The sequence below is a fragment of the Leuciscus leuciscus genome (assembly GCF_965113295.1).
Source record: "Leuciscus leuciscus genome assembly, chromosome: 19".
Lineage (NCBI taxonomy): Eukaryota > Metazoa > Chordata > Actinopteri > Cypriniformes > Leuciscidae > Leuciscus > Leuciscus leuciscus.
In genome coordinates, this window is record NC_138743.1 from 3,857,749 (window position 1) to 3,880,122 (window position 22,374).

The 22,374-nt window shown below is 38.6% G+C and overlaps 1 protein-coding gene and 1 long non-coding RNA gene across 2 annotated transcripts in view; both read right to left on the reverse strand.

Annotated features, from left to right (window-relative positions):
* LOC309482145 overlaps window positions 1–22,374 on the reverse strand; it is a 241,987-nt gene that overhangs the window by 182,885 nt on the left and 36,728 nt on the right. The window lies entirely within an intron of this gene.
* On the reverse strand, window positions 14,957–22,172 carry hsp90ab1 (heat shock protein 90, alpha (cytosolic), class B member 1). The gene is made up of 12 exons (XM_082147184.1): window positions 22,015–22,172; window positions 21,013–21,156; window positions 20,488–20,694; window positions 20,241–20,400; window positions 19,601–19,734; window positions 19,197–19,511; window positions 18,948–19,113; window positions 17,938–18,128; window positions 17,520–17,667; window positions 16,701–16,969; window positions 15,782–16,115; window positions 14,957–15,463 (listed from the first exon to the last, which is right to left on the reverse strand). Exons 2-12 carry the CDS (start codon window positions 21,154–21,156, stop codon window positions 15,348–15,350), a joined length of 2,184 nt encoding a protein of 727 aa, XP_082003310.1. The 5' UTR covers window positions 22,015–22,172; the 3' UTR covers window positions 14,957–15,347.

Here is a 22,374-nt window from a genome sequence, read left to right on the forward strand (position 1 = left end):
TTCCCACAACTACAACACAACTGTTCAGTGTGTCTGCTGTTTCCCAACTACAACACAACTGTCCAGTGTGTGTCTGCTGTTTCCCAACTACAACACAACTGTTCAGTGTGTGTCTGCTGTTTCCCACAACTACAACAAAACTGTTCAGTGTGTGTCTGCTGTTTCCCACAACTACAACACAACTGTTCAGTGTGTGTCTGCTGTTTCACACAACTACAACAAAACTGTTCAGTGTGTGTCTGCTGTTTCCCAACTACAACAAAACTGTTCAGTGTGTGTCTGCTGTTTCCCAACTACAACACAACTGTTCAGTGTGTGTCTGCTGTTTCCCACAACTACAACAAAACTGTTCAGTGTGTGTCTGCTGTTTCCCACAACTACAACACTACTGTTCAGTGTGTGTCTGCTGTTTCACACAACTACAACACAACTGTTCAGTGTGTGTTTGCTGTTTCACACAACTACAAAACAACTGTTCAGTGTGTGTGTCTGCTGTTTCACACAACTACAACACAACTGTTCAGTGTGTGTCTGCTGTTTCCCAACTACAACACAACTGTTCAGTGTGTGTCTGCTGTTTCCCAACTACAACACAACCGTTCAGTGTGTGTCTGCTGTTTCCCAACTACAACACAACTGTCCAGTGTGTCTGCTGTTTCACACAACTACAACACAACTGTTCATTGTGTGTCTGCTGTTTCCCAACTACAACACAACTGTCCAGTGTGTGTCTGCTGTTTCCCAACTACAACACAACTGTTCAGTGCGTGTGTCTGCTGTTTCCCAACTACAACACAACTGTTCAGTGCGTGTGTCTGCTGTTTCCCAACTACAACACAACTGTTCAGTGTGTGTGTCTGCTGTTTCCCACAACTACAACACTACTGTTCAGTGTGTGTCTGCTGTTTCACACAACTACAACACAACTGTTCAGTGTGTGTTTGCTGTTTCACACAACTACAAAACAACTGTTCAGTGTGTGTGTCTGCTGTTTCACACAACTACAACACAACTGTTCAGTGTGTGTCTGCTGTTTCCCAACTACAACACAACTGTTCAGTGTGTGTCTGCTGTTTCCCAACTACAACACAACCGTTCAGTGTGTGTCTGCTGTTTCCCAACTACAACACAACTGTCCAGTGTGTCTGCTGTTTCACACAACTACAACACAACTGTTCATTGTGTGTCTGCTGTTTCCCAACTACAACACAACTGTCCAGTGTGTGTCTGCTGTTTCCCAACTACAACACAACTGTTCAGTGCGTGTGTCTGCTGTTTCCCAACTACAACACAACTGTTCAGTGCGTGTGTCTGCTGTTTCCCAACTACAACACAACTGTTCAGTGTGTGTGTCTGCTGTTTCCCAACTACAACACAACTGTTCAGTGTGTGTGTCTGCTGTTTCCCACAACTACAACACAACTGTTCAGTGTGTGTCTGCTGTTTCCCACAACTACAACACAACTGTTCAGTGTGTGTGTCTGCTGTTTCCCAACTACAACACAACTGTTCAGTGTGTGTGTCTGCTGTTTCCCACAACTACAACACAACTGTTCAGTGTGTGTCTGCTGTTTCCCACAACTACAACACAACTGTTCAGTGTGTGTCTGCTGTTTCACACAACTACAACACAACTGTTCAGTGTGTGTTTGCTGTTTCACACAACTACAAAACAACTGTTCAGTGTGTGTGTCTGCTGTTTCACACAACTACAACACAACTGTTCAGTGTGTGTCTGCTGTTTCCCAACTACAACACAACTGTCCAGTGTGTGTCTGCTGTTTCCCAACTACAACACAACTGTTCAGTGCGTGTGTCTGCTGTTTCCCAACTACAACACAACTGTTCAGTGCGTGTGTCTGCTGTTTCCCAACTACAACACAACTGTTCAGTGTGTGTGTCTGCTGTTTCCCAACTACAACACAAATGTTCAGTGTGTGTGTCTGCTGTTTCCCACAACTACAACACAACTGTTCAGTGTGTGTCTGCTGTTTCCCACAACTACAACACAACTGTTCAGTGTGTGTGTCTGCTGTTTCCCAACTACAACACAACTGTTCAGTGTGTGTGTCTGCTGTTTCCCACAACTACAACACAACTGTTCAGTGTGTGTCTGCTGTTTCCCACAACTACAACACAACTGTTCAGTGTGTGTCTGCTGTTTCCCAACTACAACACAACTGTCCAGTGTGTGTCTGCTGTTTCCCAACTACAACACAACTGTTCAGTGTGTGTCTGCTGTTTCACACAACTACTACACAACTGTTCAGTGTGTGTCTGCTGTTTCCCAACTACAACACAACTGTTCAGTGTGTGTCTGCTGTTTCCCACAACTACAACACAACTGTTCAGTGTGTCTGCTGTTTCCCAACTACAACACAACTGTTCAGTGTGTCTGCTGTTTCCCAACTACAACACAACTGTTCAGTGTGTGTCTGCTGTTTCCCACAACTACAACAAAACTGTTCAGTGTGTGTCTGCTGTTTCACACAACTACAACAAAACTGTTCAGTGTGTGTCTGCTGTTTCCCAACTACAACAAAACTGTTCAGTGTGTGTCTGCTGTTTCCCAACTACAACACAACTGTTCAGTGTGTGTCTGCTGTTTCACAACTACAACAAAACTGTTCAGTGTGTGTCTGCTGTTTCACACAACTACAACAAAACTGTTCAGTGTGTGTCTGCTGTTTCCCAACTACAACAAAACTGTTCAGTGTGTGTCTGCTGTTTCACAACTACAACAAAACTGTTCAGTGTGTGTCTGCTGTTTCACACAACTACAACAAAACTGTTCAGTGTGTGTCTGCTGTTTCCCAACTACAACAAAACTGTTCAGTGTGTGTCTGCTGTTTCCCACAACTACAACAAAACTGTTCAGTGTGTGTCTGCTGTTTCCCACAACTACAACACTACTGTTCAGTGTGTGTCTGCTGTTTCACACAACTACAACACAACTGTTCAGTGTGTGTTTGCTGTTTCACACAACTACAAAACAACTGTTCAGTGTGTGTGTCTGCTGTTTCCCACAACTGCAACACAACTGTTCAGTGTGTGTCTGCTGTTTCCCAACTACAACACAACTGTTCAGTGTGTGTCTGCTGTTTCCCAACTACAACACAACCGTTCAGTGTGTGTCTGCTGTTTCCCAACTACAACACAACTGTCCAGTGTGTCTGCTGTTTCACACAACTACAACACAACTGTTCATTGTGTGTCTGCTGTTTCCCAACTACAACACAACTGTCCAGTGTGTGTCTGCTGTTTCCCAACTACAACACAACTGTTCAGTGTGTGTCTGCTGTTTCACACAACTACAACACAACTGTTCAGTGTGTGTGTCTGCTGTTTCCCACAACTACAACACAACTGTTAAGTGTGTGTGTCTGCTGTTTCCCACAACTACAACACAACTGTTCATTGTGTGTCTGCTGTTTCCCAACTACAACACAAATGTCCAGTGTGTGTCTGCTGTTTCCCAACTACAACACAACTGTTCAGTGTGTGTGTCTGCTGTTTCACACAACTACAACACAACTGTTCAGTGTGTGTGTCTGCTGTTTCCCACAACTACAACACAACTGTTCAGTGTGTCTGCTGTTTCACACAACTACAACACAACTGTTCAGTGTGTGTGTCTGCTGTTTCCCACAACTACAACACAACTGTTCAGTGTGTGTCTGCTGTTTCCCAACTACAACACAACTGTTCAGTGTGTGTCTGCTGTTTCCCACAACTACAACACAACTGTTCAGTGTGTGTCTGCTGTTTCACACAACTACAACACAACTGTTAAGTGTGTGTCTGCTGTTTCCCAACTACAACACAACTGTTCAGTGCGTGTGTCTGCTGTTTCCCACAACTACAACACAACTGTTCAGTGTGTGTCTGCTGTTTCCCAACTACAACACAACTGTTCAGTGTGTGTCTGCTGTTTCACACAACTACAACACAACTGTTCAGTGTGTGTCTGCTGTTTCACACAACTACAACACAACTGTTAAGTGTGTGTCTGCTGTTTCACACAACTACAACACAACTGTTAAGTGTGTGTCTGCTGTTTCCCAACTACAACACAACTGTTCAGTGTGTGTCTGCTGTTTCCCAACTACAACACAACTGTTCAGTGTGTGTCTGCTGTTTCCCACAACTACAACACAACTGTTCAGTGTGTGTCTGCTGTTTCACACAACTACAACACAACTGTTCAGTGTGTGTGTCTGCTGTTTCCCACAACTACAACACAACTGTTCAGTGTGTGTCTGCTGTTTCACACAACTACAACACAACTGTTCAGTATGTGTGTCTGCTGTTCCCACAACTACAACACAACTGTTCAGTGTGTGTGTGTCTATCTATCCTCAAACATCTATCTATCTATCTATCTATCTATCTATCTATCTATCTATCTATCTTTCCATCATCCATCCTCATCTATCTATCTATCTATCTATCTATCTATCTATCTATCTATCTATCTATCTATCTATCTATCTATCTATCTATCTATCATCCATCCTCATCTATCTATCTTTCCATCATCCATCCTCATCTATCTATCTATCTATCTATCTATCTATCTATCCTTATCTATCTATCTATCCTCATCTATCTATCTTTCCATCATCCATCCTCATCTATCTATCTTTCCATCATCCATCCTCATCTATCTATCTATCTATCTATCTATCTATCTATCTATCTTTCCATCATCCATCCTCATATATCTATTTATCTTTCCATCATCCATCCTCATCTATCTGTATCTATCTTATCATCTATCTATCTATCTATCTATCTATCTATCTATCATCCATCCTCATCTATCTATCTATCTATCTATCTATCTTTCCATCATCCATCCTCATCTATCTATCTATCTATCTATCTATCTATCTATCTATCTATCTATCTATCTATCTATCTATCTATCTATCTATCTATCTATCTATCATCCATCCTCCATCCTCATCTATCTATCTATCTATCTATCTATCTATCTATCTATCTATCTATCTATCTATCTATCTATCTTTCCATTATCCATCCTTATCTATCTATCTATCTATCTATCTATCTATCTATCTATCTATCTATCTATCTATCTATCTCTATCTATCTATCTATCTATCATCCATCCTCATCCATCATCTATCTGTCTGTCTGTCTGTCTGTCTGTCTGTCTGTCTGTCTATCTATCTATCTATCTATCTATCTATCTATCTATCTATCTATCTATCTATCTATCTATCTATCTATCTATCTATCTATCTATCTATCTATCTATCTATCTATCTATCTATCTTTCCATCTTTCCATCATCCATCCTCATCTATCTATCCATCTATCCATCTATCTATCTTTCCATCATCCATCCTCATCTATCTATCTATCTATCTATCTATCTATCTATCTATCTATCTATCTATCTATCTATCTATCTATCTATCTATCTATCCTCAAATAAACATTAAAACAAGAACTATATAGTGACTCTCTATGAACGAAGAACCATAAAGATATCAAAAGGCACTTTGTAGGACAAATAACATGGTAACACCACAAGTTACCGTGTAAAAACCAAGGCACATGAATATCAGTCAGTGGCGTGATATTTTTAAACGTTATTTTTCTTCTGTTCCTGCAGACCGACATGCATGTTGTGCACGAAGACGGTGCAGTTGCATCTGAGTTTCCAGGTTGATCAGTATCTCTGCGGTCACTCCACACACTCAGCCTCTCTGACTCGAAACATGACTCGAAGTGAGCCGTCGTAGTAAGACACCCACGCGGACAGAAGCCTTTATCAGAGTCACCTGTGCTGAAATGAATAAACCCCTCCTCAGAGAGGCTTCTTTACTGCAACTCATGTGACTTAGAAGAAATCGAGATGCAGTGACTGAGTGTTTGGACTCTTCAGTGCAGAACTGAAAAGGTTAAACGTTTCCTTAATGCCATGTGAGCAAAACGAGACACAGATGGTCTTGAAGACACTCATCTCTGACTGTTTTCATCATTAATAAAGCAGGTCAGACCAATTCCAATAAATGCACTTTAAAACCACCGATAACCTTTTCTACTGGTTGAAGTAAAAACCTTTACTGACAGTATTTACCGAAAGGTCCACTTCTCTTTTTATGCACACATACATGAGTGATTCTCACAGAAACTTAAGGAATATCCTGTGTCAAATTTAACCCACAAATCAAAAGCAAAACATGAATATATATATTTTAGTAACATTATTATTATTGGATTTGCATTGACATTATATTCATGAAGTTATATATATATATTCAAAGTGTTATGTTTTTTTTCTTTTTTTTCGTAAAGTACATTTTCAAAGTACAACTGTAAGTATACATCAAAGTAGTATTATTTGGTTTCATGACTAATGCAGATTTTAATACAATTGGGACTAAATCATTTGTGTATTAGACTGCAGTCATGAGAATTTAGAAAATGCGTTTAATTCATGAAAATAATATCATAATGAAAATAAATCATATGTATGCCTTAAAACCCACTTCCTTTTCTTTATGCAAGGTATTTCCTATTGTTTAACTTTGTGGTTGAACACTGAACACAAAAACAGATTTAACCCCAGCGCTGCTTTCTGGAGTCTAAGATGGTCAAACAGAGACACCTAGCGGCGAAGAGCGGAACTGCTGTTCTTATTACTCTACTAAAACAACTATAACTGCATAAAGTTAATCTAAAACTCTCATATATGTAACCTGTATGATTTGTTATTTTATTTTGCTGAATATCAAAAACAGCCAAGCGCTCCGTATAGGCATGTAGACTAATTTTGTCCATAAGCAAGACTTAATGCCTAATTGGTCAATCCTTATAATACTAACATTGTTCCGGTGCGTGTTGGTTTGAAGTTAATTTTTTTTTTTTTACTTGGCACAGATTAAAACAGCGTTCATGTCGCGAGGCTCTTAATATACAAAAAACACTTCAGTGAAGAAAATAACGTGCATGGATAACGAGATATACACTCACCTAAAGGATTATTAAGAACACCTGTTCAATTTCTCATTAACGCAATTATCTAATCAACCAATCACATGGCAGTTGCTTCAATGCATTTAGGGGTATGGTCCTGGTCAAGACAATCTCCTGAACTCCAAACTGAATGTCAGAATGGGAAAGAAAGGTGATTTCAGCAATTTTGAGCGTGGCATGGTTGTTGGTGCCAGACGGGCCTGTCTGAGTATTTCACAATCTGCTCAGTTACTGGGATTTTCACACACAACCATTTCTAGGGTTTACAAAGAATGGTGTGAAAAGGGAAAAACATCCAGTATGCGGCAGTCCTGTGGGCGAAAATGCCTTGTTGATGCTAGAGGTCAGAGGAGAATGGGCCGACTGATTCAAGCTGATAGAAGAGCAACTTTGACTGAAATAACCACTCGTTACAACCGAGGTATGCAGAAAAGCATTTGTGAAGCCACAACACGCACAACCTTGAGGCGGATGGGCTACAACAGCAGAAGACCCAACCGGGTACCACTCATCTCCACTACAAATAGGAAAAAGAGGCTACAATTTGCACGAGCTCACCAAAATTGGACAGTTGAAGACTGGAAAAATGTTGCCTGGTCTGATGAGTCTCGATTTCTGTTGAGACATTCAGATGGTAGAGTCAGAATTTGGCGTAAACCGAATGAGAACATGGATCCCATCATACCTTGTTACCACTGTGCAGGCTGGTGGTGGTGGTGTAATGGTGTGGGGGATGTTTTCTTGGCACACTTTAGGCCCCTTAGTGCCAATTGGGCATCGTTTACGGCCTACCTGAGCATTGTTTCTGACCATGTCCATCCCTTTATGACCACCATGTACCCATCCTCTGATGGCTACTTCCAGCAGGATAATGCACCATGTCACAAAGCTCGAATCATTTCAAATTGGTTTCTTGAACATGACAATGAGTTCACTGTACTAAAATGGCCCCCACAGTCACCAGATCTCAAACCAATAGAGCATCTTTGGGATGTGGTGGAACGGGAGCTTCGTGCCCTGGATGTGCATCCCACAAATCTCCATCAACTGCAAGATGCTATCCTATCAATATGGGCCAACATTTCTAAAGAATGCTTTCAGCACCTTGTTGAATCAATGCCACGTAGAATTAAGGCAGTTCTGAAGGCGAAAGGGGGTCAAACACAGTATTAGTATGGTGTTCCTAATAATCCTTTAGGTGAGTGTATATTTCCTAATTAAAAGCGACTGTACGACTTCTTAAGACTTTGATATATACATCATAGGACTACTTTTATCTTTCTTTTCTCCCTATTCACTCCCATTGTGTGGACAAGCAGTGAATTGTCGTTTGTTTTGCGGAGGACACAAATACATGAAGGTGAGTAGATGTTACTTTTTTAAAGTAACTTGTAAGTAACGCATTACTAAACAATACTAACAAAATATCTGAGTACTTTTTTTTTTTTTTACTTTTTCCCATTTATTGACTTACAGCTCTCCTGTTGAGAGAGTAAGGTGCAGACCATACTAATAAGCAAAAATGATCAATTAAACCACATTTAATTTGTATTTTTTTATTGCTGAAGTGAGAGTGTAGAATTTTCTTCTCCTGCATAATATTCTTTTGTAATCCAGAATGGCAGCACAGCTGAGATATGTTTGAGCAGCGCCCTCTACTGTACATATGCGTGAATAACTAAGTAACACATAAGCACATCTTGACTTTCAGCTCTTCAGACGGATGTTAAAGAATCCGTGTATCATTCGTTCAGTCGTTTTTTGAATTAATATTGAATATAGGAAAATTTGAAAACGGTTCCTTTTTCGTTTTTTTATTTTTTTCCAAAAAACGAAAAACAAGAATTCAGCTGGACTTCTCGTTTTTCGTTCTCAGTTAGAAAAATGAATAAACAGCTTGAATATTCGATTTCTACACGTGGGCGGGAATTAAACGCCCATTTCATCTGATTTGTCAGCCGAAGATCAAACTGTTCCGTCATCAGTTCTGCACAGCAGAATAAGAGTCCTCCGTTGTGCGGATTCTTAACGCATTTATTGCAAATACATTTAATCTTTTTCTCATCAAACCACCAGACTAACGAATGTCTCGACACAACCCGTACCGGGGAATAGACTAGATAGGGCTTTCTTCTGTGTATATATAAATTCAACTACGCTTTGCATCAGCTGGCTATATGGGCAGGATAAATGACGGCTGTTAGCCTCGCCCAGTAATAAAAAAAAAAAGAATATTATATAATATAATTAGTTGTAAATTAAATATTTTTAACACTAATACAAAAAGAAAAGAATAATGCATTGACTATATAATAGCCTATATTAACGTTAACGTATAAACTGTCATTCAGACTGACTAGCCTATCTAACAACTGGAGAAGTTTTATGATGTAGGCCTTGTGTTTTATTAAAATGTATTATAATTTATATCTCTAGGATGCGCGCTTGTGCGTGGCGCGCCGGGTCATGTTGAGAGGGAAACGCGCGCGTCACATTGTAAAAAAAAAAAGCATATTCATAAATAGTGTAAAAGACCGGTAAATAAAATACAACATTAACAAACAGTATTAATAACATAATATGCGTATTTTAACGAGAAACTGAAACTGTACAGAGCAGACGTTGGTTTCGGGCATCTCTCATTCGTCCAGTAGCCTATCCATATTTGCAATGTAACATTTGGATGCTAATTAATAATGTAAAGAAGGCTTCGTACTTCATTCGAGTCCCAATATACACGTAAATCAGCATCTCCACAGCAAGGGAAATTAGTTTGGAATGTCAACAGACCAATTAAGCAGAATAACGTTTTATATGTTTGGTTGACTGTGTTTTATTTTAATAACGAACAGGCTGCGAGGCCTGCGACACCCGACATCACTTGGATGTGTTGCTCAACGGGGGATTTAATAGCTACTGTCGTTTAATACTCTCATTCGAAACAGTAACATTTATATGTCTATTTGTGTACTTTCAAAATGACTACAACATATCATGCCTTTGAAATTATTATATAAGAATAATTATTATTATAAATGATTATTATATTCTTTCTGGCGCACACCAAAAATCAACCAAAATAGCCTACAGCCAATAGCCTTCTTGGCGCGCCTATATATTTTAGAAGGTCAACATTAAGATTAATCACAGCGTGCTTCATGTTAAAAAAAAAACCCCGTGACTTGACTTTACAATCCGGAAAATAGCAAATTATTTCACGGACCCCCTGGCACTTGAGAACTCCTGGTCTACACAGAAGAAAGCCCCATCTAGTCTATTCACCGGTACGGGTTGTGTCGAGACATTCGTTAGTCTGGTGGTTTGATGAGAAAAATATTAAATGTAGTTGCAATAAATGCGTTAAGAATCCGCACAACGGAGGACTCTTATTCTGCTGTGCAGAACAGATGACGGAACAGTTTGATCTTCGGCTGACAAATCAGATGAAATGGGCGTTTAATTCCCGCCCACGTGTAGAAATCGAATATTCAAGCTGTTTATTCATTTTTCTAACTGAGAACGAAAAACGAGAAATCCAGCTGAATTCTTGTTTTTCGTTTTTTGGAAAAAATTAAAAAACGAAAAAGGAACCGTTTTCAAATTTTTCTATATTCAATATTAATTCAAAAAACGACTGAACGAATGATACACGGATTTTAAAGGGGTGGTTGATTATGATTTCACTTTACTAACTCTAGTTAGTGTGTAATGTTGCTTTTTGAGCATAAACAACATCTGCAAAGTTACAACGCTCAAAGTTCAAAGCAAAGGGAGATATTTGCTTTTAAAGAAATTGCATTTTAAGGACTACAACAAACAGCTGGTAGAGACTACACCACATTTAGTCCAGTCATTTTATGAAAAAAGGTTGAACAAATTGCAACAGAAGCAAACTCAACTGATTTTGTATCCTCAGTATGTCCTGAGTAAAGAAAAAGAAAAAAGACCCTAAGAATCCCATTAGGGGAAAGTTTCGAAAAAGACCCAAATTCATTATTTTTCTTACGTGAATAGGGTAGAAATTTTAACCTTTAGATATCACCATGAAAATAACTGAGTTGATTACTTACATCAAGACAAACAAAAAATGTATTACAAGTTTTTTGAAATTGTTTGTTAACATGGACAAACGGTGCATAATCTAATTACGTATGTGCTAATTTGCATAAATACCACAACAGATCTAAACATTGGGTATAGCCGGGTGAACATATCTTGTTGAATCTTGTTGACATATAACAGTAAAATACTTAATGTTAAGGTCTGAATGGATGAAATGTGTCCATTCAGACCTTAACATTAAGTATTTTACTGTTATATGTCAACAAGATTCAACAAGACATGTTCACCTGGCTATACCCAATGTTTAGATCTGCTGTGGTATTTATGCAAATTAGCACGCACCGTTTGTCCATGTTAACAAACAATTTCAAAAAACTTGCAATACCTTTTTTGTTTGTCTTGATGTAAGTAATCAACTCAGTAATTTTCATGGTGATATCTAAAGGTTAAAATTTTTTCTTTTTCGAAACTTACCCCTAATGGGATTCTTCAGGGCTTTTTTCTTTTTCTTTACTCAGGACATATTGAGGATACAAGATCAGTTGAGTTTGCTTCTGTTGCAATTTGTTCAAGGTTGACCCCCATTTTGGCTTAAAATGACTGGACTAATTCCTCCCGGGTTAGTGACATCATCAACCCTAGAATTTACATAAACCCCATAAACACGATTTATAGATTATCAAGACAGAATATGCTAATCAATGACTAGAAGATAACTACACATAAGCTACATAAATTCATCAACTAACCATTCAGAAATGTCCTGTTGCTTCTACATGTTGTCACTTCTTCTTGAGTCTCTCCATCATTGTCTGACTCCGGTTTTAACATAAAAGGCTAAATGTTTTTTAAATTTTCAGTGCATGTGTGTGTGAGTGCAGCTGTTGAAGCTCCGCCCCCTGTGCCGGGAGCAGCAGCTCATTTGCATTTAAAGGAACAGACACAAAACTGTGTTTTTGCTCACCCTCAAAAAGTGACAACTTTAACATGCTATATAAAAATATCTGTGGGGTATTTTGAGCTAAACCTCACACACACACTCAGGAGACACCAGAGACTTATTTTACATCTTGTGAAAAGGGCATTACACCACCCCTTTAAACCACAGAATACTATAGAAGGCCTAAATGTTCCAAAACACGTGAATTTTAACACGTTAACAGGCAATTTCGCGTGTATTTAACACGCATTTCACACGTTATTGTTTGCACGTGATAAATCATCATGTTGTTATCGCGTAAACAACACGTATTTAACGCGTGAAATGCTTATGCGCAGTCTATTGCTCTTATGACTATCAAACTCAGTGTTCCTGGAGGGCCACTGGCCTGAAGAGCGTGATTAGCTGGATCAGGAGCCTATACCATGAACGTTTCAGTGTAGTTTGCGTCAACCCTGGGTTTTAGGCACCGTGAAAGTGGTCTGGCTTTTAGCAGTGTTCATCGCCATAGTAACTCACGCTCCACGGCTAACCTGGCCCGGGTCAGGTGATGTTCCAGGTAAGAGGTTGCAAACCCGAACTTGGACCAATCAGCTGTGAGCAAAGTGTCACATGTCTAATGCGATAAAGTCACTCCACCTGTTTCTACTCCAAATTAAAGGTCATAACAGAGCAAATTATTTTTAAAGACAAAATCGTCTGGCTTTTAGTAATGCTTATTTAGAATAATAATTTGTATGATATAGATATTATTTATGCAATTATTATACCCTTTATCGATCACACATGTACAATTTTACAATTTTCATGTAATTATTATTACGCAGTTTAAATGAATAAATATATAAAGGTAATATAAATGCGCTTTAGTATCAATAGATGAAGGTAAAAAATAAATTATAAGAAGCTATAAGTTCGATTCTCTCTATACCTTTATCAACTGTATAAACTTCACAACTTTTACTTGCCCTGATATACAGTAGCGAGACTTTGATAGTCTTCATGGACGGCTATTTTCTTCTTGCTGAGTAAATTTGTTTCAATTCTTAATATTTTAATACTTTTATTTAATAAGTGAATTGCGCTGCTTCTCTCGCGAGAAATGAATTTCAATGAGTTTTGAATGAGTTTCACTCTTTCTCAGCACGTGATTGGCTGTTCGCTACTGAGAAATGTTCTCGTCATAATGACTTAACATCTGAAAGTAATGAGAAAATTTCTCATAATGAGAAACTTTCTTGTAATTATGACTTAAAATCTCGTAATAATTAGAAACTTTCTCATAATTATGACTTAAAATCTCATAATGAGACTTTCTCGTAATTATGACTTAAAATCTTGTAATAATGAGAAACTTTCTCGTAATAAAAATTACTTATCACAGAAAAGTTATAATTCCGAGAAAGTTTCTCATTATTACGAGATTTTAAGTCATAATTCCGAGAGTTTCTCATTATTACGAGATTTTAAGTCATAATTCCGAGAAACTTTCTCATTATTACGAGATTTTAAGTCATAATTCCGAGAAACTTTCTCATTATTACGAGATTTTAAGTCATAATTCCGAGAAACTTTCTCATTATTACGAGATTTTAAGTTATAATTCCGAGAAAGTTTCTCATTATTACGTGATTTTAAGTCCTAATTCCGAGACAGTTTCTCATTACTAGAAACTTTCTCAATATAATGAGATACTTAGTCATAATTATGAAAACGTTTCTCATTATTATGACTTACAGAATTATATTTTTTACTCAACTATGGCGGAAACGGGCTTCCATATGTTACAGATAGTTACTCCTCAGAGAGTAACCAGTGCTGGGTAGATTACTTACAAAAAATATAGTTGGTTACTGATTCCAAATTACATAATAAAAATCGTAGTTATTAACGTAATCCATATCACTACACATTTAAGGTAATATAATCTGAGACTTTTGACCAGCTTGTAGGATAGGATACTCATCTACCATATTGATACAAAAATACAGAGAAAGAAAATATATTCCATTCTTTATGAACAATATGACGTGCATTAATTATTAATTTATGGGTTTCATGATGAAAACCAGTTCAAACTTCTTGAGTTTAATGAAAAATAAATTACAAAATGTGATTACATAATCTAGTTTACATGTAATCAGTTACTACCAAGCATTAGGAATAATGCAATATTCCCAACACTGGCTATAAGAATATACTGCTCATTCCTAGTTAATTTTTTATAATGTATTAATCCTGTAAAGCCTGACATGAAATGAATCAAAAAAAAAAAAAAAAAAAACTGGAACTGTTTGCATATGCATTCTATCATATTTGACATGCTTTTATGCCTCATACTTCTATGCTTAGTTTCACAGATGAGGCTTAAATATGTCAGTGTCACTGTTGTCTCATGATGCACACCAGTTTTTTTTCTAAGGCACATTTATAAAAGCTACTTTAATGTCCTATTTTAACTAAAGCTTGGCTTAATCTAAGCCCCATTGGTGAAACCAGGCCATGGTATGATAGTGAGAATAGAGCTCATGCTTTAAGAAAAACACATCAGTTTTATTCAGAGGCTCAAATGAAGCCAAAAAATGATACAATTCTGATGCTTGTTAATGAGATAACAGTATAACACTACTTGCATAAAATAAATATAAACATCAGTCGTCACTCTTCGGCTGCCAATGTCTCGGTAAGATATTTAGGTGCTTAGTTTTATATCAAAGCTCTGTAGTTTTAAAAGCATGGAGAGATGAACAAATAAACCTCTCAAAAGCCTGATGTTCCAATTTGATACATTTTAACAATTTTTATTTCTTAACAGAATAGCCATTTGTGAACTGAACTTAAATACATTTAAAGACTTCCATTTTTTTTTTCAAGGATTCCAATTTGGTTGAACGCTTAAACCAAATGAATGAAAAAAAAAAAAAAAGCAATAAGACAACAAAATTCAGGTTTCACCTTGTGTTTTAATTTCTGAAAACCAAGACAATACATGCCTGTACTCAGGCAAAAGGTCTTTCCCCTTCCATGCAGAATGAAATCATGCTTGATTCAATCCAGCACAGCCAGCGGACTCAGTATCAGTGAAACACAGTGCTTATTGTGCTCAGACAATACTGCAGCAACCCATTGATCCATGAACATATGTAAAAAAAACAAAAGTACATGACGGCTCAAAACTGAGCAAAAGTGGACAGTATGCTTTAGTTACACATTTTGATACTTTAAGGAATCATTACAGAGAATCAGATTAACCTTCTACAGGCCAAAGGGAACGATAAGATGTTACGGAATGACTACGGAAAAAATTGACTGGGGAATTACAGACGAATGGATTTTAATCGACTTCCTCCATGCGAGAGGCGTCGTCGTCTCCTTCCAGAGGTGGGATTTCTTCAGGAGCGGGAGCAGAGGTGGGCTCTTCCACGGGAACGTCTTCATCTTCATCAATACCTGAACAAGACAAGAAGGTTCGTTATAAAACTTCATTATACAGTTGTCAACATTTGAAGTGAATCAAAAAAAGTTAAAGGTATACATGGATTTTGAACAATACCCGTTCTTGTTTTAAGACAACTTCGGGTAAATACAGTAATCAACATTTGAAGTGGATAAAAAAAATAAAAAAAAAGGTATAACTTAAGTTTTTTTTTTTTTTTTTTTAGTTATGCATGAATTTGGAACCATTTTTTTTTGGATCCACTTCAAATGTTGACTATTGCATTTACCCAAACACAGCAGGACGAAACCAGAAATGCGAGTTGAACGTACCTAATCCCAGCTTGATCATTCTGTAGATGCGGTTTGAATGTGTCTGAGGATCGTCCAATGAGAATCCAGAGGACAGCAGCGCAGTCTCGAACAGGAGGATGACCAGATCCTTCACGGCTTTGTCGTTTTTATCCGCATCAGCCTTCTGCCTCAGGGTCTCCATGATGGGATGATCGGGGTTGATCTCCAGGTGTTTCTTGGCCATCATATAGCCCATGGTGGAGTTGTCCCTCAGGGCCTGGGCCTTCATGATCCTCTCCATGTTGGCCGTCCAACCGTAAGTGCTGGTCACGATACAGCAGGGTGAAGAAACCAGCCTGTTTGATACGGTGACCTGGAGAAACATCAGACATTAGCATGAGGAACAGGTGGTAAACTACAGCAAGTCAACATTTGAAGTGGATCAAAAAAAGTTCAAAGTTGATCTAAGACAAGAATGGGTATTGTTCAAAATTAATGTATGACTTTAACTTTTTTTTGATCCACTTCAAATGTTGACTGTTACTAAGGCACATTCTGGTTGAATACTCAGGGTTGCATAGTCACTGTTAGTCACTCAACACAAATGCATCTGTCAATTTATTAGTTTTATTTTATTTTAATCTGCACACAAAAACCGGAAATTCACACATTTGAGTCTGCAGGCAAAACGCGAGCACATCAAGCGGCGCAAAAGTCCATTATGTAAACTCACCATCTGTGCAACTCTGACTAGGAATCCTGTTTATAACACAATTTTGAAAGAATTAAAGTGGACGTCGACTTGAGCTGAATAATGACACCCTTGTTTTTTAGAGTAGAATCTGAATTTGGTCTCATTTGATAAAGTCTGCATGTTTGATTCTGCTACTTTCCCCGTTTATTACTGTGAAAGTGTTTTGAAACCATGAGATCAGTTCTTGCGTTTTTGCAAACATACCTTCTCTACTTTCTTGTCCAGGATCTCCTTCATGAGCTTGCAGAGGTTCTCGAACTTGGCCTTGTCTTCCTCCATCTTTTTCTTCTCGTCTTCATCCTCTGGCAGCTCCAGTCCCTCTTTGGTGACGGACACCAGAGACTTGCCATCGAAGTCCTTCAGCTGCTGGACGCAGTACTCGTCGATGGGCTCGGTCATGTACAGCACCTCGAAACCCCTCTTGCACACGCGCTCCACAAAAGCGGAGTGGGCGACCTGGTCTTTGCTCTCGCCTGGAGGAGAATGACAACATCGTTAACATGAACCGCAAGTTCAGCGGACCTTGCATGATTTGGGAGAAAAGAAAATCGCAACTCAGGCTGCGTTTACACGTGGCCAGCTATTTTCATAAACATTCACCCTCTCTGTTTTCAAAAATAACATTGTGCACACCCGTCAGTTTTCAGAAGTGTTTGTTTACACAAACCAGTGTATATATGCCATCAAGAGCATGCCAAACCTGTAGGTGGCAGTGTAATGAGAAGCTCAAGCCCACGTTAGCCAATCAGAATCCCGAAAATAGCAACGAATCACATCCTCTTTCGGGTCGCACTTTTGACGCAGGTGCAAGTTGACTAATATATTATTAGCTATATTAAGCTGCTTTAAAATGTGTCAAACACTGAATAATGAGCTGCTCGCGTAACAAACACAGTGCCACGCTTTACTCTGAAATACGCAGCGAATACATTTAAATCAAATCACAGCCTTTGTGATTTCATAATTGCACTGTTATTTTTGAGTCCTACTTGAAAGGCAGGATTGATGCGGATGAAATCTTACCAGTGATGTAGTAGATGGACTTCTGGTTTTCCTTCATACGGCTGACGTATTCTGTGAGGGAGGTCATCTCGTCGCCGGACTGCGAGCTCTGATAACGCAACAGTTCTGACAACTTCTTGCGGTTCTGAGAGTCCTCGTGGATGCCCAGCTGGAGGTCACAACAAATGTTAACACCGCTTTCAATCACATCTTTATTGGAAGTAACAGTCCTCAAGACTAAAGACTAAAATGCATGTTTGAGTTGTTTAACCGAACACAGCTTGCACTTAAAATATGTCATTGTTTTGTCTCATGATGCACACCAGTAATGTTTTTAATTTTTTTTGGCATGTTTATAAAAGCTATTAAAGGTCCTAATTGAACTAAGGCCTTGTCTGTGAAACAAGGCCAAAGACTCTTACTTTAAGATGCAACTTACTTTAAGATTCTTGGAGAAAGCATCGTAGAACTTCTTGTAGTTTTCCTTGTCCTCGGCCAGCTCAGCAAACAGCTCCAGGCACTTCTTGACGATGTTCTTGCGGATGACCTTGAGAATCTTGCTCTGTTGCAGCATCTCTCTGGAGATGTTGAGGGGCAGATCTTCAGAGTCCACAACACCACGAATGAAGTCTGGAGGGGACAATGATTGGAGAAAGAAAAGCTTTTAGTGACGTTGCACCTTTGAAAGTTTCAATTGTAAAGACTCGAGAAGTTCAGCGGCAAAACATTCAACTTTGGTAACCGTAGAAAAAGATCATCAGCAGGACTTTTAAAATCCATCAGGATTGGATGAGGAAAAAGCTTTTTCAAAACTTCTCAGACTTTGTCATGTCAGCAGAAACCGAAAAGGGCAATTTCATGCTGAATTAAAAAAGGCATTGTTATAATATAAAATTGCCTTTTACTCACCCTCATGTCATTCCAAACTCTTGAGACTTTGTTTAATCTTCGAAACCCAAATGAAGATATTTTTTTATTAATTTTTAAACAAACTTGGATCCAAAATGGTCATAAAAGGCATTGCAAAGTGAATCCATATTTAATCAAGCAGTTTTATCCAAGTCTTGTGAAGAGATATGATTGCTTCATATGATTAACAGATTCAATTTAGGCTTTTATTCACATCTAAACAATGATCACCATTATATATGGTATACATGGCAACTCAAATGCTCAAGCTTCCTTGTTTACCATATGTGTAATGCACCATGTATGCATTTGTGAATAAAAGCATGCATTAAATCTATTCTTAAGAACCGCTTGATTCACATTACGATGACTATGGATTTTGGTTTCCTAGACTTTCAAATGGACGGACAGGTTTTAAGTCTTCAGGTTTCAAAAATTAACCCTAAGATTAAAGCTTTATGAGTTTGAAATGACATGAAGGCGATTTAAATGACAGTTCATTTGTGGGTGAACGATCTCTGTAAGGGCAAAGCTACTTACTCAGGTACTCTGGGATGAGCTCCTCACAGCTGTCCATGATGAAGACCCTTCTGACGTACAGCTTGATGTTATTCTTCTTTTTCTTGTTCTCGAAGAGGTCGAAGGGGGCACGGCGAGGGATGAAGAGAAGAGCGCGAAACTCCAGCTGACCCTCCACAGAGAAATGCTGCAGGACAATGAGTTAAACATTATTTCAGCAATTCTCAAACACTTAATTTGAATATTATTCTGTAGAATCCATTACGTTACCTTGACAGCCAGGTGGTCTTCCCAATCATTAGTCAGGCTCTTGTAAAACTCTCCGTACTCCTCGTTGGAGATGTCGTCAGGGTTACGGGTCCAGATGGGCTTGGTTTTGTTCAGCTCCTCCTGGTCAATGTACTTCTCCTTGATCTTTTTCTTCTTCTTGTCCTTGTCTTTGTCTTTGGAGTCCTCTTCATCATCTGAGCCGACATCTTCAATCTTGGGTTTGTCTTCGCCTTCCTCCTCCTCCTTTTCTTCCTTCTCAGCCTTCTCCTCCTCTGCCTCGTCGTCGCTGATTTCCTTGTCGCGTTCCTTTTCCACCTGCATGGAAATTTGATATTTTACCATTATTCTTTGCAACAAACACTCAATGACCAGAAAAGTAGGTCTGCATGAATAATCCCACTTACGAAGAGAGTGATTGGGTATCCGATGAACTGGGAGTGTTTCTTGACCACTTCCTTCACCCTCTTCTCCTCTACGTACTCTGTCTGGTCTTCTTTCAGGTGAAGAATGACTCTGGTTCCACGACCAATAGGCTCACCTGGAGACAGACAGGTGAGTGTGAAAATCAATGTCACCCTTAATATGGCATGTACAGTCAAACCAAAAATTATTCAGACACTTTTAATAGTGGGTGCAGGACACTATAGTTAATTTATGTAAGTGAGGAGAGCAAAATAAAGTAAACTGACATTATACCCAAAAATTCTTCATACAGTGGATTACCAGTCAAATTTATACAAAATTGGGACCAAAAATGATTCAGACACTTTGTCCTGACCATGTTTTGCTAAGCATTTTCTTTATGTATTTCTAGATGTATTATCTAATAGTGTAGTTAAATTGAACAGCTGACAGATATTCAACAATTCATTTGTGAGACAGTCTAACAGAAGGATGGACAAAACCAGTGAAATATCAACAGTTCTTGTCAAATTTTATTACCATTTTCTAAACTATAGTGAATTAACTGATAATGTGAGAAATATTGAAGGTGTCTGAATACATTTGTTTGACTATGTCTTCAAGGACAAGCTGGTAACGTACCGCTGTCCACCTTGACTGTGAAAGAGCCGCCAGCGGACGACTCCCAGGCGTACTGCTCGTCATCGTTGTTTTTAGTGATGACTGTGACCTTTTCAGCCACCAGGTAGGCAGAGTAGAAGCCTACACCAAACTGCCCAATCATGGAGATATCGGCACCAGCCTGGAAAGATAGGAAAAAACAAACATTATAGACTAAAGTTAATGTAGACGTATTGATAAAACAAGCTTACATTGGCAGATGCATCACCTGCAGAGCCTCCATGAAGGCCTTTGTCCCGGACTTTGCGATGGTACCCAGGTTATTGATGAGATCGGCTTTGGTCATTCCAATACCGGTGTCAATGATGGTAAGAGTGCGATCGTGAACATTGGGGATGATGTCGATCTTCAGGTCCTTGCCACTGTCCAGTTTGGTGGGATCTGTCAAACTTTCATATCTGATTTTGTCCAGAGCCTGTTGAGTGGAGAAAACAAAATAGATTGTTAGCAGGAACGACATAGCCTTAAAAGATAATTCTAAATGCAAAACCACCAAAATTAAACACTAATGAAACAGAAATTATATCGTTGGAATCACTTGATTGACCTCAAGTCAATATAATCTATATAGTCTAATATATATATATATATATATATGTGTTTGGCTGAAAAGAAGAAAGTCATATACCTAGGACGGCTTGAGAAGTAAGTTTTGGGATCATTTACATTTTTGGGTGAACTAACCCTTTAAGTCAGCCAAATGTTTAGTAAAACAGTCTATCATGGGTCTTACGTCAGAGGCGTTGGAGATGAGCTCCCTGAGGAAGATCTCTTTGTTGGAGTAGAAGGTGTTGATAATGAGAGACATCAGCTGGGCGATCTCTGCCTGGAAGGCAAAGGTCTCGGCCTCCTCATCTTGGCGCATTTCTTCAGGCATCTGAGAAACAACAGAGTCGGTACATCCTTATTAGATCCATCAAAAAGGCTTTACTAATTTATAAAACACACTTCAAAATAAGTGCATATTATTAGGGATTTCTGTTCATATGTCTAAGTGGGACAAGTAGGTTTGTTAAAAAGAAAATGAAAGTGTGTGACTCACTCCATCAGTTGTAGTACAGTTACACAAGAAAAACAGGCCCATGAAAGGCCCGGATGCGGAAGAACATGGCGCAGAAGGACAATGCGCGCAACACGTGTTTTACTGCTGCAATCCTTGAAATTTAACCGATTTAGATGGATCTCGCTTATTAAAAATGAACGGAATAAACCATTTTTCGTGATACTTCAATAACTTTAAGCGCATATAGACTAGCTTTTATGAAAAGGTTACGATGACTTTTAATTAACCAATCAGCCAGTCGGGTCATCGGTGTTCGCAGCGTGACGGCGGATAAATATAACGTTAGATATGAATTACGACCAAAGAAATGAGCAAGAAGCTAATAGATGACCAGTAACAACACGAGCATCAGTTTTGTAACACTAAACCACTGCACCTGCTCGTCAACTCATTAAACAGCCATAAAAAAAACAAGTTAACATTATATTCGATATTAACATACGTTTCTTTTTTCTTTTTTAAACGACAAATAAATAAGTCTTATAACGAATGGCGGGGTCTGAATGACGGAGAAAAGAGGTTTTTAACCGTCATCCGCATCATTACGATACCGGCCAAATAACGAATGGAATAACATTAAGTGATGAGTAACGCGATTAAACATAACTCTGTTGGTTTCAATTAATGCCTGAAATCATATGGAATCGTTTTAGATCGAGATCGAGGGTTTACCTTGGTTAGTTTCGTTGATATTTGATGGTTTAATCGCCACAGAAACAGCTGATCTCCCCTATACTGAGACTCAGGGAAGCAGAGGAGAGAACCTCGCGTGCGCGGCTCTTTTCTTTATACTCCGCCTATGACTGTGCGACTGTATCCCTCCGCGCGGTCTCACACTGCGCATGCGCGAGACACTTGCACACTTTTAACGAAGACAGACTAGACTCTTTTATCTGTGTGAATCGCATTTATTCCCTTCCAAAAATGCAGTTTCTTTACTAGCTACATCAGATATAAATAATTTCTAAATTATTGGAATAATATTGTAATATTTTAAATAAGAAATGATTAGAAAAACAAGTTTAAAAAAAC

What these genes read in the sequence shown, in the direction of transcription:
- hsp90ab1 (XM_082147184.1), bottom strand. Translation starts at nt 21,156, where the DNA reads ATGCCTGAAGAAATGCGCCAAGATGAGGAGGCCGAGACCTTTGCCTTC. An exon ending in CTTTCTCCAAGAATCTTAAA is followed by an intron (nt 17,668 to 17,937) that starts GTAAGTTGCATC and finishes TGTGACCTCCAG; the next exon opens with CTGGGCATCCACGAGGACTC. An exon ending in GTCCATCTACTACATCACTG is followed by an intron (nt 16,970 to 17,519) that starts GTAAGATTTCAT and finishes ATTCTCCTCCAG; the next exon opens with GCGAGAGCAAAGACCAGGTC.